General features: G+C 40.0%; 1 protein-coding gene across 2 annotated transcripts in view; it reads left to right on the top strand.

The window, feature by feature from the left end:
- Window positions 1-19,710, top strand: part of LOC126416700 (phosphatidylinositol phosphatase PTPRQ-like) — a 179,519-nt gene that overhangs the window by 91,885 nt on the left and 67,924 nt on the right. Inside the window, exons 6-8 of one of the 2 annotated variants that reach the window (XM_050084507.1) lie at window positions 4,694-5,005; window positions 11,988-12,226; window positions 17,699-17,771. In XM_050084507.1, the coding sequence (XP_049940464.1) occupies window positions 4,694-5,005; window positions 11,988-12,226; window positions 17,699-17,771 (624 nt within the window). The remainder of the gene's footprint in view (window positions 1-4,693; window positions 5,006-11,987; window positions 12,227-17,698; window positions 17,772-19,710) is intronic. The other variant, XM_050084508.1, reaches the window with a different exon arrangement.

The following is a 19,710-nucleotide window of genomic DNA, read 5'->3' as shown; positions in this document are numbered from 1 at the left end:
GACAAGCATCTTATCCGCATGGCTGCAACGGATCGTGCAGCCACGTCTCGATCCCTGAGTCAACAGATGACGACGTTTGCAAGACAACCATCTGCACGAACAGTTCGACGACGTTTGCAGCAGCATGGACTATCAGCTCGGAGACCAAGGCTGCAGTTACCGTTGACGCAGCATCACAGACAGGAGCGCCTGCGATGGTGTACTCAACGACGAACCTGGGTGCACGAATGGCAAAACGTCATCTTTTCGGACTAATCCAGGTTCTGTTTACAATATCATGATGGCCGCATCCGTGTTTGGCCACATCGCGGTGAACGCACATTGGAAGCGTGTATTCGTCATCGCCATGCTGGCGTAACACTTGGTTACACGTCTCGGTCACCTCTTGTTCGCATTGACGGCACTTTGAACAGTGGACGTTACGTTTCTGTGGCTCTACGCTTAATTCGATCCCTGCGAAACCCTACTTTCAGGTGGATAATGCATGACCGCATGTTGCAGGTTCTGTACGGGCCTTTCTGGATACAGATAATGTTCGACTGCTGCCCTGGCGAGCACATTCTCCAGATCTCTCACCAATTGGAAACGTCTGGTCAATGGTGGACGAGCAACTGGCTCGTCACAATACGCCAGTCACTACTCTTGATGAATTGTGGTATCGTGTTGAAGCTGCATGGGCAGCTATACCTGTACACGCTATCGAAGCTCTGTTTGACTCAATGCCCTGACGTATCAAGGCCGTTATTACGGCCAGAGGTGGTTGTTCTGGGTACTGATTTCTCAGGATCTATGCACCCAAATTGCGTGAAAATGGAATCACAAGACATTTGTAGTATAATATATTTGTTCAATGAATAGCCGTTTATCATCTGCATTTCTTCTTGCTGTAGCAATTTTAATGGCCAGAAGTGCAAGATAGACCACCTTTTATATCTTTGCGCAGTGTCTGTTCAGAAGGATATCGTCAACCGGAAAAAAACCACCAATTTACGGATCAGATCGTAGAATATTAGATCCCTTAATCAGGTAGGTAGGTTGGAACATTTAAAACAAAAACAAAAAATAGGATCAGTTTAGGTATAGTGATGATTAGCGAAGTTCGTTGGCAGGTTGAACAGGACTTCCGGTCAAGCGTGTTCAGGATTATAAATACAAAATGGAATAGAGGCAACGCACAAGTAGGCCTAATTATGAATATTTAAACAGGAATGAGAGTACACTACTACGACCAGCGTAGTAGCTAAGACAGACACAAACTCAGCATCCATCAGAGTAACACAGGTTTACATGCCACCTAGCTCCGTAGGTGATGAAGAGGTTAAAAGAATGAATGATAACATAAAACAATTCATTTGGATGGTTAATGTACTAGAAAACTTAATCGTGATGGGCGACTGGAATTCGGTCGTAGGAACAGAAGGAAACATTGTAGGAGACTGTGGACTGGGGGAAAGGATTAAGACGAAACCACTCGGTTGCATTTTGCGCGAAGCATAATGTAATCATCTCTAACGATTGGTTTAAGAATCATGAATGGAGGTTATATACGTGGAAGAGGCCTGTAGTCGTCGCTGGATTTCAGATTTATTATATAATGGTACAACAGATACTTCGGAATTAAATTTTAAACCATAAGCCATTTCCAGAGGCAGATGAGGACACTGGCCACAATTTATTGGTTATGAACTGTAGATTAAAACTGAAGAAATTGCAAAAAGGTAGGAAACTGAGCCAGAGGTCGTTGAAAGAGGGAGCATCAGGCAACTATTGACTGAAACTGGAGAAAGGAACACAGTAAAACGGAATGGGCTACTTTGAGAGGTGAAGCAGCGAAAGAAACAGAGGATCAAATGCGTAAAACGAAGAGCACTAGCAGGAATCCGTGAATGTCACAGGAGATACTGAATTTAATTTATGAAAGGAGGAAATATAAAAATACAGCAAATGAAGCGGGTGAAATACAAACGAGTAAGGAATTCAACTGACAGAGAGTTCAAAATGGCTAAGCAGCAATGGCTCGAGCACATCTGTAAGGATACAGCAGCGTACATAACTAGGGGAAAGATAGATACTGGCCAGACGAAAGTTAAAGAGGCCTTTGTAGCAAAGAGAAACGGCTATATAAACGTCAAGAGCTCAGTTGGAAAATCAGTACTAAGCAATTAATGGAAAGCTGAAAGGTGGAAGGAGTGTAGGGAAATGCTATGGAAGTGAAAAGAACGTGATGGCATTATTATAGGAGGACAAGATGACATGGATGTAAATCAGACAGGAAATGTGATACTGCGAGAAGAATCTGACAGAGCTCTGAAAGACATAATTCCAAACAAGGCTGCTGGAATAGAAAACATTCGTTTGAAGTACTCATATACTTGGGAGAACCATCCATGGTAAAACTTTTCCATCTGGTGCTCAACATGTGTCAGACAGGGGAAATACCCTCAGACTTTAAGAAGATTTTAATAATTCCAATTCTAAAGAAAACTGGTGGTGACAGTTATGTATATTACCAAACTACAAGTTTAATAAGCACGTTGCAAAATAATGTCACGACTTATTTAAGGGAGAATGGGAAAATTTGTAGAAACTGACCTCTAGGAAGATCAGTTTGGGTTCCTGAGAAATGTAGGAACACGCGAGGTAGTACTGACCCTATGACTTCTCATAGAATATAGGTTAAGGAAAGGCAAACCTTCGTTTATACCTTTCGTCGATTTTGAGATATATTTTGACAATGCTGACTGGAAAACAGTCTTTGAAATTCCTAAGATAGCAAGAGTGAAATACAGGGAGCGAAAGTTTATATACAACTTGGACAGAAACCAGACGACAGTTAAAAGAGTCGAGGGATGTGAAAGGGAAGGGAGTGAGAGCAGGATGTTATTCAGTCAGCGCATTGAGCAAGCAGTAGAGGAAACCGAAGAAAACTCTGAGAAGAAATTAAAGTCCAGAGTGAAGAAATAAAAACTCTAAGGTTTGCCGATGACACTGTAATTCTGTCAGAGACAGCAAATGACTTGGACGAGCAGCTGAAGGAATGGACAGTGTCTTGAAGGGATGATATAAGATGATCATTAACAAAAGCAAATCAAGGATAATGGAATGTAAATCAACTGAAACAGGTGAGACTGAGGGAATTAGATGAGGACATGAGAGACACAAAGTAGGAGATACATTTTGTTATTTGGGCAGTAAAATAACTGATGATAACCGAAGCAGGGATGATATGAAACGTGGACTGGCGAAAAAAATCGTTTCTGAAGAAATGGAATTGGTTAATATTGAATATAAATACTATGTGCTAGAAAGCTTTTTCTGGACGTACTTCTCTGTAATGAAGCCTTGTGCAGAAGAGAAACGCGGGCGATAAAAAGTTGAGACATGGCATTCGAAATGCAGAGCTACAGAATAATGCAGAAGTCAAATGGATTGATCATGTAACCAATGAGGCGGTTCTGAATGGAACTGCCGAGAAAAGAAGTTTCTGGCATAACCTAATTAAAAGCTATGATTGGTTGATAGGACACATTCTCGGATGTCAAGGGCTCAAGAATGTACTGGAGGCAAGCGTAGCATGGAAAAGTTTTGAAGAGGGACCAGGAGATGAATACAATAAGGATGTTTAAAAGAATGTAGGTTGCAGTAGTTATTGTGGGATGAAGAGATTTCCACAGGACAGAGTAGCATGGAGTGCCGCATCAAACCAGTCTCTGGACTGAAGAGCATTATTACAACAACAACTACTGAAAAGAGTAAGTATTGTTACAGCAGTTAATCTTGATCTGCACCTTTTTACACAACGAGTAGCAGAGGTACCATGCCTACAGCTCTACTCGGCCGTGGTTTACATCCATTAAAACCCTTGTTTGTCATCAGGAATCAAGAAAATATGATTTACTGACAAGAACACTTGTTTTTTAAAAAAAATGTGGACTTTATGTTCTTCGTACTGGGAACTGTTGAAAGTACTTTCAAGTACAACGTCAAGTTATATATCCGAAATGTTCATTACTGTTCAGAACAAAAGCTTTATTATTTATGTCAGCAAGACGCAAGCAGCAATTTGGCTATAGTGGTCTACAGACGTAATCCTTTCGTTTACATTGTTTTGGTAGAGATACTGAAAGATTTGCATGGCTGTGCTTGAAAGAAGTGGAAAACATTTTAAATATTTGTTACAAGTAACTGGATGTATTCTGCAGGATGTAAATTTGTGTGTTAAAATAGCAGACACATGTGTAGACTTAAAACAATAACTTTTCCTCACTGTTCCATTAAGAAGCCCACCTATTTTCTTTCCTGTCAATTCTTTCCTAATCAGTTTTCCACTCACCATCGCAAAAGATTATGTAAAGACATGACTGGATAGTCAGAACGTACTGAAAAATTTTTCGCAATAAAAATAATTAGTTTTGTGAATCCTCTTAAACAATATTAACACTGAACGTTGCTTCCACTACAGTATGTGTCTTTAAATTTATTCCTCCAACTTATTTCAGATTTCAGGCGTAGAAATGTTTTCCATCTGTTAAAATTTGCCTCAGATACATTTCGTTCAAAATGAATTCCGTTGGAACGAGTTGTGCTTAAGCAGCACTTCATTTTAAGTTAAATGTACCACTGTGTAATTCAGTAGTAATTTAAAGGCACTTTCTGCTACTGGATGGATACTTTTAATCTTCATCTGTTTCAGCACCACAAGTGGCACCCTCTGCTGCTGAAAATCCAACACTTGCTGTGTCCAATACAAGTGTTTCCCTAAGTTGGATGCCTCCTGAAGACTGCACTGGTCTTAATGGCTACATTTATGGCTACCATTATTCACTGGTTGAGAATAACACAGATGAGATTATTCAACAGGGAACAGTTGCCGAAAACATTCTGAATGTCAACTTCACAAACCTCACACCCAGCAACTGCTATGATGCTTACATTACAGTTGTCGCCTCAGGTGGAACCAGTGACTCAGATCAACTGAACATTCCATTCTGTACCAGTAGCACAGGTAAGTGTACTTTTGCTTCAAGTAGTTGCAAGTAACATGAGGTATCAGGAAAATGCAATTTACTTGCCATTATAGCGTAATACATGCTTGTCAGTAATCATTCTGTAGCTACTCTTAATTACAAAGAGTTATAGTGTAAAATCACATGATCCAATGGTTTCATAACTTAAGCTTCTGTGGTAAGAGCTATAAAAATTAATTGTTATGACGAAAATCATAAATTACATTTTGATCAGTGAAAAATTAGGCTACTATCTGAGACGTTCGTGTATGGTGTATTCTCCAGGGAATTGATTGTATTGATGGGATGGAAAGTGCATCATAAACAAGTGGATACTATGACTAAGTGTGCTTATCTTTTAAATTTCTGGTTTTACGTAACTCGGTTAAAACAGTTTTATCTAACTGGAGTCATTGATTCCTTCAGATCTGGTTTGCTGCATCTGAGTGCCTATTTTCAGTATATGAGTTTGACTGACTTAGAGTCACTGACTATTATGGAGAGAGTAATTGGCGCTTAGACATTTCTTATACGGAATGAAGATTACAAATATGCTTTATATAGTTTTACCTTCATTCCTCCTTCCATTACATTTACCTAATGAGTTCCTTCTTTCTCATTACAAACGCTTCACTTTTCTTAAAATATAGCACAAGGCATGATTGTGTTGTTAATGATAGAAACAATCTCTGGAAAGATTTGAAGGATTAAATGGTTAGCACTGTTATTGAATAAAGATACATACATGGATACAGACGTATTCCTCAACTTGTCACTTACTATTTTGTTCCCTGAGGGAAATGTCGGAGAGTGTAAAAGGGAGTTTTATTACTTTTAGTTGTTCAATTCCTCTGATTCTTCTTATTCCCTTGAAAAGTGTTGCCAGAACAATATGTAACGTACTCCATTGAAGTAACGAGTATCTTTTTAAGTTTTTCGTGTATCTCAGAGGCATAAAATACATAGTATATAATCTTCAAAATAAGCAATTAAGAGTAAAAAAGGGGAAATTTTAAAGTGATTTCTGTCAGGATGGAGTCAAATTTACTTTCAATTTCCTATCAATGACATGAAGATAAAGGATGAAGCTCAACTGGAGGGCTGAAGGAAATCCAATGTATTCGTCATAGCAGCATTTCCGTTATTGAATTTTGTAAACCAAGGCGAACCTATATCTGGATGGCCAGATGTGGATTTTAATCCCGTTGCTCCTCAATGTCAGTCAGTTGAGGCCTACCATTGGAACAAGTTTCTTACACAATGCTATAACACTAATTACTAAAGTTTTACAGGCTATAATTTTCTTTGAGAGTTTCACTTACTTATTTTTGGTGTACCTCTGTAGGTACCTTTAGTCACAGACACTCGGTAGCAGTAGCAGTTTATTTCTATGAATATTATTGACTAATGTACAGCATACAATTTAATGTTGTCATGGCACAATGTACGTATGATTATTCCACTTAACTATGCTGAAAGCGCTAATTTACCCACAGAATTATACAAAACTGACCCAGATCTCTTTTCTCTGTAGTACATGGAATAGCCCAGTAACTCAAAGTTATAACTATTCTCTTTCATTATAAGCACTTCAATTTTTCTCGCTTTTTTCTGCAAGCCTTCTGACAGATTATCTTCACTCTCCCTTCTTTCAAATGGTCTGTTAATTATATATTTTCCTCTATAAATTTTCTTACGCACTTCTCCTACAGTTCATTAAATTAAGAATTCTTGAGCTTCGCAGCATGTTAAAAATATTGTAAGAATATACAACACATGTCAAAGAAACGTTATCAATTGCTGTGAGGAATTCCTGTACACGATAGAAGGAATATCCCAATAGGAAATGTCCCAACTTCGATTAGAATATTTGGGGTTTATCTCTCTATTGCTTTCAGCGCTACAAGATGATTGTTGAGGACGGAACCTGCTAAACAGAGCTCAAATATCTGTACAGTTCAAGATGCGTTATCCAAGTCTATATCGTTTTAGTGTTCACTGAATGAAGTTCCACTTTCATTTGAATGAGTCTATATTGCCAATAAGATATCTCATGATAGGAATTTGTGTACAGGAACTGCAGATTTAGAATTCCGAAACACCTAAAGGACGACCTACACGACGTTTGCGAACTGATATTGCCAATATGTCTTATCACCCAATTATTTGAAAACAGAGTGAAACTAACTGTTGGAGACAGTGGAGGTCAATCTCAGGGTGAAATTTCCATCGTTCAGCTTCTGCGTGAGTTCTTGTACGTGGTACTCGAAAGATATTCTTCCAGCTTTTCTCAGTTTTAAGGATTTAAAATACTTGAGTTTACGAACTGTTCGGTAAAGTTTGCTACTTCGAGAGTTCCGTGTCAGAAACTGTACACTTTGCAATTTATTATAGTCAACAATTAATCTCTTTGCTGAATGCACATTCTGTTGTTATTGGCTACCCTATTGGCTACATCATTTGTATTATATTCCACGTCTTTCACAATAACATATGTTACTGTATGCACGTTATCTCTTTCACCCTTTTTATAAAGTGGTTTCAGTAAGGAATATTTCAATATGTCAGGAAACTGACGACATTTGAAAGACCCATTGGACAGGTTTCTGCGTTTACAGAAGCAATGTATGATACACTGATCTTCATAGTCTTACTTGAAATTTCGTTATACCCTTGAAGATTCTTAGTCTTTAATGTTGTAACAACTGATTCTATTTCTTCTTTGGTTGCATGTGATATAGTGGTCTTGGACTACCAGGTACAGTAAGTCTACATACTTACCTGTAGTATAAAATTTTTAATTTAACATGCCGTCTGTTATTAAAGATTTTACAAAACTCTAGAAAGTCGTTAACAGTTTCATTCTCACAAAAGAGAAGTTTAATACACTGAGCACACGTTCTACCCTCATACCTCTATTACAATTGATCACATAGCTTTAATTTTTCTCTGGGATCTTTTTATTCCCTTGGTCTAACGTCTGATGTCTTTCTTCGTCATTTCTGAAACAGCTGAAGAATTACAGTCGATCAATTACCTTTAATTTTTCTCTGAGAGCTTTTTATTCACTTGGTCTAACGTCTGATAGCTTTCTTCAGCATCTCACAGAATTGTCTGTATGAAGAGTTTGTTATAGGACCTTGACTATCCATCATATTATAACACAGCTCCTGTTTCCTCCTACATAATATTTTAATTTCATTAGTTATCCAAATCGATTGCGTTTTAGCACTGCTTACGCACCTGTATATTTCTCACGGGAAAAATCTTGATAAAAATGATAAAGCCCTGAAGAAATATATGCTGTTACCAAAAAAAGTGGAGAAAACGAATTGGACCTTCACAGGTTGACAGTGTATGTGATTTTTTTTTTTTTTACATTACAATACCAATCAGATTTGCATGTAACCTGGCAGTATGAGCCAATTTACGAGTATGACGTTGCCTCACCTCTAGCTTGGATGCTGGGACTGATTCAGTTAGGAAGGGTGTTACAAAGCCATTCTGTCCTCTAGTGTGGTAATCTGGCCCATTCCCATCCTAGACGCTCCTTGACATACTGCACGCCGGGACTGGGATGGAGCCGAAGACTGAGCTTGTCCCACATATGTTTTATGGGGGACTCGTCTAGGAATCTTGCTGGCCATGGGAGTACCTTGACATCATGCAGAAAGTTTACAGAGAAATGTGCCACATGTGGACGAACACTGTCCTCTAGAAAAATGGAACAACGTCGCACTCACACGAGAGGTAACATGTGAGGGCACAGGTTGTTTGTGACATATTGTTGTGCCATGAGAGTTCCCTCGGTCGCTACGAGCCAAGACGATAAGTCACACCCGATGGTTGCTGCACCTTAACGCCAGGAGTACGGTCGCTGTACCTCTCCAACACACTGGTAGGATGGTCGCTTTCTGCGCGTCATTACCTCATTCGTCTACTGTGGTCATCTGTGGTATTGCAGAACCCCATGCGACGCCATTCATCTGCAGTCCATGGTTCCTGTCGTGGAATCATTTCAGACGCAGATGTGGTGTTAATGGTAGTCTAATTTTCTAGTCGACCCGCTGCTACTCTCTGTCCAATGGTGTAGGACGACACACACGAAGTTGGACGTCAGGTGCAGATGTGAAGAGGTTAAGATGCGTCTGGTACACAACACGGCGACCCTCGGATGTGATGGTCACAGCTGGCCGACTGGGATCCTGACAGCGAGGGCGCCTGCCTTCACATGCCAGCTCACTTCAGATTCGCAACGCTGTCACATCTGAAGGCCCCGCAGACCTGCATACTGTATGACACGACAAGCCAGCGTACCCGACCTCCTTTTCCTTGCCCTAGTACGGTGGTGAAATTTTGCCTACGAATTTCTTGCTTTCTCGTTGAAGATGACGAGTCAGCTATCGTATATTTGGGCACTCTGGTATCCGCATAGTTGGCAGGAAACCTCGACACAAGTAGACGCAGCCTGATTTGTCGTCACTTTTCACTTTGGGTGAAAGGTAAAAAAGATGCTTTAAAATGCGTGCGAATCGTACAAAAAATCACAGTGCACAGCGCTACACGACAAGCTGCAACGATGATTATCTGCGAAGCCTACGTTTTTAGTGGATCACTTTATCTCCAGTTGGATTAATAAGGTTCTGAATTGAATTATCTCTCTCGTGTACCTGCCAATAGGCAAATTAAATGGCTCTGAGCACTATGGGACTCAACTGCTGAGGTCATTAGTCCCTAGGCAAATTAATGATTATATGAAATGTAATGATGCTTGTCCCAGCTGGCTTCGTTGGGGAAGAAACTAGAGATTCTGACTGAAATTCCCTTCGAGAGTCGCTCAAACAACTGACTACCGGCCAGCGTCAACTGCGGCTGCAGCGTCCACCGCGCTGAAAGTTCAGAGAGCAAACAAACGTCCAGTGTTGCCACTGCGGTGCTGTTCACTGTGCACATTCTTTACCCGTTAATAATTTCAGTCTCTTCAAATGTCTCCGAAAGTAATACTTTCTGTTTTCTTAACTAATTTATCAGATATGGGAAAAAATGCTGATCTTCGGAATCAGTGCCGGCAGGTCACTTTTTGGAATAAATCGGCTAAAACATAAAAGTACCCTCCGTCACACACCATTAGGTGGCTTGTGGAGTATGATATACATGATGTCGATGTAGTGGTTAATAATACTGGTATATTGTTTCGACTTCCAAGTCAAAATTACACATCACATACGAGCGGCTGGTGCTAATGGACAAGGTTCGTACATACCAGATCTGAGCACACAGAGTGTGCACAATGGATGTTTCTGGTTTATGTAACATGAAACAAGCTAAGGCGTTGAGCTTTAATTTCTTACAGTACCTTTTCTCTCACTTACTATCCCTCTCTTTCTAAAAACATTTTATGGAAATATTTTTCAATTATCTTTCCGAAACTTTTTGTTAGAAGAAGGAATGAATTAAAACCATTCCGTTCGGGTTGCATACCTACTAGGTTCCATTCAGATTATGCTGATAAAATAACTCCATACATGGCGATAATATACAGTAACTCGCTAGACGGAAGATCCGTACCTAAAGACTGGAAAGTTGCACAGTTTGCACTGATATTCAAGAAAGGAGATAGGCGTAATTCGCCGAATTACAAATCCATATCGCTGACGTCGATCTGCAAGTAGAAGTTTGAAAAATGTGCTGTTTTTGAACATTATGAATTACCTCAGAGACACCGGTCTATCGACACATTGTCAGCACGGATTCATAAAATATCGTTCTTATGAAACACAGTTAGCACTTTATTCACACGAAGTAATGAGTGCTATCGACAAGGGATCTCAAACTGATTCCATATTTCTACATTTCCAGAATGTTTTTGACACCATTCCTCACAAGAGACCACTAATCAAATTACATGCCCATGGAGTATGGTCTCTGTTATGCGACTCAGTTCCTGATTTCTGATTTCCTGTCAGAAAGGTCACACTTCGTAGTAATCAATGGAAACAAATGAAATATCTAGCGTTTCCCTAGAAAATATGATAGCCCCTCTGCTCTTCCTAATGATATGGGAGAATATATTAAAAGTGAGAGGTCATTCACGTGAATACTGAAATCAACCCGTTAAATTTCTGTACATGATAAATCACACAAATATTATAAATGTCAATTCAACTAAATACCGAGGAACTACAATCATAATCAACTGAAATGGGATCGATTACATAGATAAAGCTGTGGGCAAGAGTGCATTTTATTGGCAGAATAGTTACAAGGTGCAATAAGTCTACTAAATATATTGTCCACACTACATACGTCCGGCATATGCTACGGTACTGCTGTGCAGAATGCGATTCTTACCAAATAGGATCGACAGAGGACATCGAAAAAGTCCAAATCAGGGCAGCTCTCGAGAAAAATGCGAAAGAGTGTCACGTATATGATATGAGAGTTGGGTGCCAATGATTTATCACAAAGGTGATTTTCGTTGGGACGAGGACATATCACGACATTTAAATAACCAAATTTCTCCTCTGAATACAATAATATTTTACTGACGCCAACCTACGTAGGGAGAAACGATCATGGCAATAAAATAATAGAAATCAGAGCTCTTACAGAAATATTTATGTGTTCACTTTTCGGATGTGCTGTTCGAGAGTGGATCTGTACAGAGATAGCCTCAAGTTGGTTCGATGAACCCTCTGCCAGAAACTTAGCTGTGAATTGCAGAGTAGTCACGTAGCTGTAGATGTGTCCCCTATGTCTGATAATTTACTACAGTCTAGAAATCCGCAATGTATATGTACAGGTTGTCTGTACTGTGACACGACAGAGCCCTTACAATTGGGGTGTATGGCCGTAACTTGTAGTGGTCGTGATGTAGAGTGCTCAGAAATAGAAAGAAACTTGTTAGATTCGAAACATTTAGCAGGATTATATTATTTTCACACATTCGCGTTCTTTTTTTATTTTATTCTCCTCTTCCAGCTCCTGAACGAGTGCAGTCACTCAGTGTGTACAAGAGGGGTCGCAGAATGGTTGGCTTGAGGTGGTCTCCACCACTCAACACGTACGGGGATATTGAATACTTCACTATCACGTACAGTATAGAAGACAGTGGCCGTAACAGGAAACTTGTAACGGAACCGAAACGTTGTGGTGCTTGGCCCGATCTCTATTGTTATACTGTTTCTGGTCTCTCACCAGGAAGGAAATACCACTTTGAGGTAAGAAGAATGTGTACCATTGCCGTATAATTCACCCAAGAGCACGTTTGTCTTTAAGATATTTTGCCAAAATATCTTTATTAAATTGCTCAAAACTACTTTAACGCATGTTTCCTTCTTTCGTCTATGAATTATACCTGTCGCTCTAGGTACAAATAGTGAACTAAATTGTGCCGCTGATAATACAAAATTTATGGCTGGAAATCTATAGCATATTGATCTTGACCCTGTAATACACTTCTGAAATTAGTCTGTAGGTTGAGATCAGCATATGTGAAATTTATAATATACAACAGAGCTTTACAAGCTGTAAGCCGGGTAGCAGCATCAACGGTGTCACGATCATTGGAAAGTATTTGAAATCAGATCGGGACAAAAGTTTTAAATTGTAAATTACTTTAAGAACGGGGATCTCAAGTCAAGACTTTTCGTTCAGATATGTGACGAGCTAGGAGCACAATATTATTACCCCCTTCTTCAAACAGAAGTCCTCTGTGACTCCAGAGGGAGAATACTTACTTGTGTCTACTAAATTAAGGGTGCAACACTTCATTTATTTGAGGAAGAAAACAAAACGGAGTTTGCGGATCCATTAAAAGGCGAGTTTCATAGCACAAACCTAGCTTCCATTTCTGATTTATTTGAAATAATAAAGAAGACAAATGCTAGTCCACAAGGCCACCACAGACAAAATTGCAGCCTTACAAGATAAAGTCGAGGTATGGTTGGCTGAAAAAAAAAAATCCTTTCACGTACCCGAGTACTTTAGAACATTAACTTATTGGAAAAAGAAGGAGTTGACAGATGTGAAGAACAACCGCACTTTAAAATTTGAATTCCAGGAACCTGATTTATACAACTTCTGGATTTCCCTTCAGCAAGATTACCCTCACCTAAGTAAAGGATCATTGGTCATTTTGCTACTCCTTTATACAGTACGTTCGCGTGAAAGTATATTTTTTGTCATGAGAAATATGAAAACAATGAAATGTGGAAGTCTGGGAAAGTTATTCATGTGAATTTTCCCCACTACCGTGATAATGTAAAAGAGATTCGTAATTCTCGTCAAGCTTACGCAAGTCAATAAATTTGTAAAAGTATAGAAAAATTTTATATCTATGAAAAGCTGTTTAATGTATAATTAAACTGTACTTAGAAATGAAATATTTCTTTAAAATATCACTTACTAAAACAGAATATCTTCTATTAATGTTAGTGAAAAGGTTTCCCGTGATACTGTGTGAATGAGAAGGGTGTCACCATGTGGAGTAGTTTGGAAAGGTCTGACCTATAGGACAGACGTTTAAGAGAGTATCATAATTTTCTAGGCGTTTAATGGTGTATGTTTCTCGTTTCACCAGTATGCATTTCAATATAAAGGATCCTGTTTGCAGAAATTAATAATTTGTTAAGGTAATACTAGGTGGAGCACATAAAAGCGGCCTGGAGAACACAGTTCCAGGTTACAAGGAAACACTGTAGGAGAAAGGAAATACAGTGCTAACCTGACTATAGCAGGTGTTGAAAATGACAACCATTCATCTCTTGGCACTTTTGGGCCCTGGGAAGCAAGTTTCTGAAGGCGGATGGAAGCTGCACTGCTGGAATTGCTGCAGTCTCATCCCAAATGTTCTGCTGGAGTTCTTGAAGACTGTGGGGGTTGTGGCGATTCACCTTAGGCTTGAGGGTCCCCCACACAAAGTAACCGCTCACTGACACCTCAGGCGACCTGGGTGGCCAGCTGGGGCCGCGAACAGACTGGCCTCTGCCGACAACTCTGTTAGGCGTGAGGATTGTGTAAACGTGACTCGAGGTCCAGTCGGCTGTATGGGCAGTTGCTCCAACTCGTAGGAAGATGCTCGCTCTCAACATCTGCTACAGTCAGGTTGCTACTGCATTCCCTTTCCTCTGATGTGTTTCTTTCTACTCTGGAACTCTCTTCTCTGGACCACGCCCTGTATTAGCAAACGATGCATTTGAGCTGATTGAATATTATCTACAAGTTAGTATCCTTATATTGATGACATATGTTTACCACAATTTTTGAGTACTGACACATTAAAAAACAAGAAATAGACATATCTACAGCACACAACTGATACATATTTGTCAAAATGTAATACAGAATAAAGGTTTCCATACTGGAAGAGATTACAATTCTTTCATAATCAACAGTCCAACAGTACAATGAGTAACTGTGTCATCACGTTTTTCTACTTGTATTACATTGTGGGCTGTGAAGTGACCTTAGAGGGGGGGATCGCTATCACTTTGCTGCAGCAAATCACTTGGAGGTTCTAGCAAGTAGTTTTATACGTACATTTTGACACTCATAACCCAGCTCTATTGATTTACTGAAATACAAATTCTCAGTCATCCAATATGTGTACTGTTCTAAACACTAATGTCTTTTAATTTGCAAGACTTTGCTAAATGCTATCTTACTTCCTGTAAACATAACGCTGTACACTCCATCAAGTCAAAAGATAACGGAGAATTTGCAACATATTACGTTACATTCACCTCAAAACAAAACACAGTTGTGCCACTGGGCCACAGATATTATGAAGACGGTTGAGATTTTCTGACTTTACAATATACCACATCTTCAAACATGCTGACTTGGATTCATCTCCCAACAAAAGAGACTGTTGTCCAAATCATATTTCTGCATAGCTATAATAAAATGGTTGAAAAATTACAGCTCCAGTAGAAATAGACTTCTGTAGGAAAAATGACTATGTTTGTATTTGTGTGAAGCCATCGTGAGTTCACATAATGTTTATGCTTCATTAAATGAACAGAAACAAATATCGAATATTTTGTTCTTAAGAGAGAAATAGGCAATTCATATCACTTGATGATGGCACGATGTCACTCACGTTATTCATTGAAGATCTCACACAACTCATGTCACTGTTTTCTGTTAGCCAGTTGCATTTCAAATCTAGATTATCACACCAGTTGTAATAGTTTGTTTGTCTGTCATACAGTAAAATTCATTAGAGATGAAGTACTGATATGCTGAGCTCACATGTGTGGAAGCCTTGAGGTTTATACAGGGTGGTCCATTGATAGCGACTGGGCCAAATACCTCACGAAAAAGCATCAAACGAAAAAACTACAAAGAACGAAACTCGTCTACCTTGAAAGGGGAAACCAGATGGCGCTATGGTTGGCCCGCTAGATGGCGCTGCCATGGGTCACACGGATATCAACTGCATTTTTTTAAAATAGGAATCCCCATTTTTATTACATATTCGTGTAGTACGTAAAGAAATATGAATGTTTTAGGTGGACCACTTTTTTCGCTTTGTGACAGATGGCGCTGTAATAGTCACAAACGTATAAGTACGTGGTATCACGTAACATTCCGCCAGTCTGGAAGGTATTTGCTTCGTGATACATTACCCGTGTTAAAATGGACCGTTTACCAATTGCCGAAAAGGTCTAAATCGTGTTGATTTATGGCTATTGTAATCAAAATGCCCAACGGGCATGTGCTATGTATGCTGCTCGGTATCCTGGACGACATCATCCAAGTGTCCGGACCATTCGCCGGATAGTTACGTTATTTAAGGAAACAGGAAGTGTTCAGCCACAAGTGAAACGTCAACCACGACCTGCAACAAATGATAATGCCCAAGTAGTTGTTTTATCTGCTGTCGCGGCTAATCCGAACATCAGTAGCAGACAATTTGCGTGAGAATCTGGAATCTCAAAAACGTCGGTGTTGAGAATGCTACATCGATATCGATTGCGCCCGTACCATATTTCTATGCACCAGGAATTGCATGGCGACGACTTTGAACGTCGTGTACAGTTCTGCCACTGGGCACAAGAGAAATTACGGGACGTTGACAGATTTTTTGAACGCGTTCTATTCAGCGACGAAGTCATTCACCAACAGCGGTAACGTAAACCGGCATAATATGCACTATTTGGCAACGGAAAATCCACCATGGCTGCGACAAGTGGAACACCAGCGACCTTGGCGGGTTAATGTATGGTGCGACATTATGGGAGGAAGGATAATTGGCCCCCATTTTATCGATGGCAATCTAAATGGTGCAATGTATGCTGATTTTCTACGTAATGTTCTACCGATGTTTCACTGCATGACAGAATGGCGATGTACTTCCAACTTGATGGATGTCCAGCACATAGCTCGCGTGCAGTTGAAGCGGTACTGAGTAGCATATTTCATGACAGGTGGATTGGTCGTCGAAGCACCACACCATGGCCCGCACGTTCACCGGATCTGACGTCAACGGATTTCTTTCTGTGGGGAAAGTTGAAGGTTATTTGCTATCGTGATCCACCGACAACGACTGACCACATGCGTCAGCGCATTGCCAATGCGTGTGCGAACATTACGGAAGGCGAACTACTCGGTGTTGAGAGGAATGTCGTTACACGTATTGCCATATGCATTGAGGTTGACAGACATCATTTTGAGCATTTATTGCATTAATGTGGTATTTACAGGTAATCACGCTGTAACAGCATGCGTTCTCAGAAGTGATAAGTTCACAAAGGTAAATATATCACATTGGAGCAACCGAAACAAAATGTTCAAACGTACCCACGTTCTGTATTTTAATTTAAAAAACCTCCCTGTTACCAACTGTTCGTCTAAAATTGTGAGTCATATGTTTGTGACTATTACAGCGCAATCTTTCACAAAGCGAAAAAAGTCGTCCAACTAAAACATTCATATTTCTTTACGTACTACACAAATATGTAATAAAAATGGGGGTCCCTATTTTAGAAAAACGCAGTTGATATCCGTGTGACGTATGGCAGCGTCATCTAGCGGGCCAACCATAGCGCCATCTGGTTTCCCCCCATGCAAAGGGCCCTGGTTCGATTCCTGGCCGGGTTGGAGGTTTTCCCCGCGCAAGTCGCCCAATGTGGCATTGACTGAAATAAAACGTGGACATGGCGGCCGAACTACCCCGGAAGGGGCCTTCCAGCAATACGCTCATTTCATTTTATTTCAATACGTTAGTGTGCTATGGTAGAGAATGAAGCTCATATTAAAGCGATTTCGTACCTAAATACACAGTCTAATCAACTTATTACTGTGTGTAATTCTTTTCACTCTCTAATTATTTTGTAGTAATACATAGAACACTTAGAAATCGTTTTCAGATGAGTCTTACAAACTCTATTCTGTATGTCTCTAGTTTCTGTTGGAATTAGTGTAGAAAAACCTCCTTTACAGTGCTGAGTTTGAATGTGTGTGTGTGTATGGGGGGGGGGGGGGGGGGAGGGATGAGAGAGTGAGAGAGAGAAAAATCGAGACAGAGAGAGAGAGAGACAGACAGACAGAGAGAGAGTGAGAAAGGAAGACAGTGAGTGTGTGTGTGTGCCTCCCCCACAACTAACAAATTTCAAATTTTAGAGGTAATATTTACGATGATAAAATTTTCCAACACAACATGAAGTTGAAGCTTTTATTATATTTAGGTCCAGGCTCGTAACAAAGAAGTTAACATCGATGGAGAACCTGCTGGAGTGGAAGCCATCACATTAGAAGGGGGTATGACTGTTTATTACTGCAGTACTGCAATACCTTTACTACTAATTATGATAATGTTACTAATCGTAGAAATATCCTAGGACCCTCTACTGTAGAACACATATTTGAAAAGTGGTGAAACATTCTGCTATTATTTGTATTATGTTTCTTCTATTATATGAAAGCACCGAGAATAACCTGGTTAACACAGACAATACCTGCATAAGTTATTCAAACCAGCATAATTTTCTGTCCATAATTTGTCTGGTGCTGTTTTGTAAACCAACATCAGTTTTCGCTTCTGTTCCTGTACATCACAAACGCCTTTATGATATGCCAACAAACAACTTTTTGAACACAGATGAATTGTACCGAAACCCAATTTGAGGTAATCTGTCACTCATTTAAACACTGTTAAGCATCTATATCTCCATCTACATACATACTCTACAGACTAAAGTTATATGCATGATGGAGGGTACTACTGTTGTACCACATAAGAGAGCGTCTTCGTTTTTCATTGGTGTATCGGTTGCAGGAGCAATAATTTTTTATGCACCTGTTCTTCTTCTAAGATGTACATACAGGAAAAAAGCCCTTCATGTCAAACAAATATAAATGCCACGAATTAGTACTGGACACAAAGCTAATGACTTATGAACACTCGTGCACCATTATTACAATATCCATTTCTCACCAGTTTCCGTTTAGCAGGTAAATCCTTAATAACAGTTATCTCCATTTTTTTATCCTATCATGAAGAAGGAGTAGTAGCTAATGAAAACATTATGTATTAATAGGCAAAGAATATGAGAGCACGGTATGATTATTGATTTGATTAATAAACAAATTGCACAGTCATCTTCCTCTTATTGCTGAAAATACTACACTATAGTGGGTGATTGAAAACTAACTGTACACACTTCGTGGGCGTAATGTATGCATCGAAATAGTAGTAAAACGTTAAACCAAAATTTTGTCTGAAATTCCTTTGTTTCCGAGTTATAATGTCATTTGTAGTAGGCGGCACATCATGGCTGAGTACAGGCTTTTGGCATATCGTGTTCACCTGCATATTGAGTGATGTTGCTTTGTACGCCCTTCTACACTGCTCAGTTAATTCTGGCACGTAAAGCATTTATTTACGTGACTTTGGTTTGGTCCGTTGTACTCTATGACACTATTTTACTATTGCAGCACCAGACATGTTATGCACATTCATTCTGTCGGCAGTTTATAGAACGCAATCGTTGCCCACTATGGCGCACTCGAACGGCCAATATACATATGCACCTGCTTTACGGGTCAGCAGAAGGCAAGGCGTGAGCAGCAGTACGATGGTGCATGGAAATGTTTCCAAACAGCAGAGTACAAAACCAACACACTTTCACGGCTGTGGACAGGCGTTTAAGGGAATATGGAGTTCGTGGTCGGCACGGATGCAGTGGGTGCTGAGAATATCCTGGAAATGTTAGATGAAGATTACACCATAGACACCTGCCGTATAAGTGCCACTGTACGGGTTCCTCGATCAATTGTTTGACACCTGCTTCGGAGACAGCAATTCCACTCGTTTCACCTGCTGGAGGTACAGTAGCTGACATTTGAAGACCATATAGATGTCGGTATGTCTGTCAGTGGCTACTCGAGCGCGGTGCCACTGACCGTCTGTTCGGTGGTCACGTACTGTTTATGGACAAGAGCTTCATTATCTGTGAGGGGAGTGTGAACGCTCATACCATGCACGAGTGGGCATATAAGAATCTTCGTGTAATTACAGTAAGAGGCTATAAACATCATTTTGCGCTGGACGTTTGGTGTGGTATAGTCGACAATCAGCTACTCGTACCACATATCCTTCCGCTGCGTGTGAATGGCAGAGTATATCGGCAGTTTTTTGGAACACGAATTGTTTGGCCTGCTTCACGATGTGCCACTCGTTACACGAACCAAGTCACGG

The sequence above is a fragment of the Schistocerca serialis genome, chromosome 8 (assembly GCF_023864345.2).
Source record: "Schistocerca serialis cubense isolate TAMUIC-IGC-003099 chromosome 8, iqSchSeri2.2, whole genome shotgun sequence".
Lineage (NCBI taxonomy): Eukaryota > Metazoa > Arthropoda > Insecta > Orthoptera > Acrididae > Schistocerca > Schistocerca serialis.
Note: the sequence above shows the minus strand (reverse complement) of the source record. Positions and strands in the feature narration are given on the sequence as shown.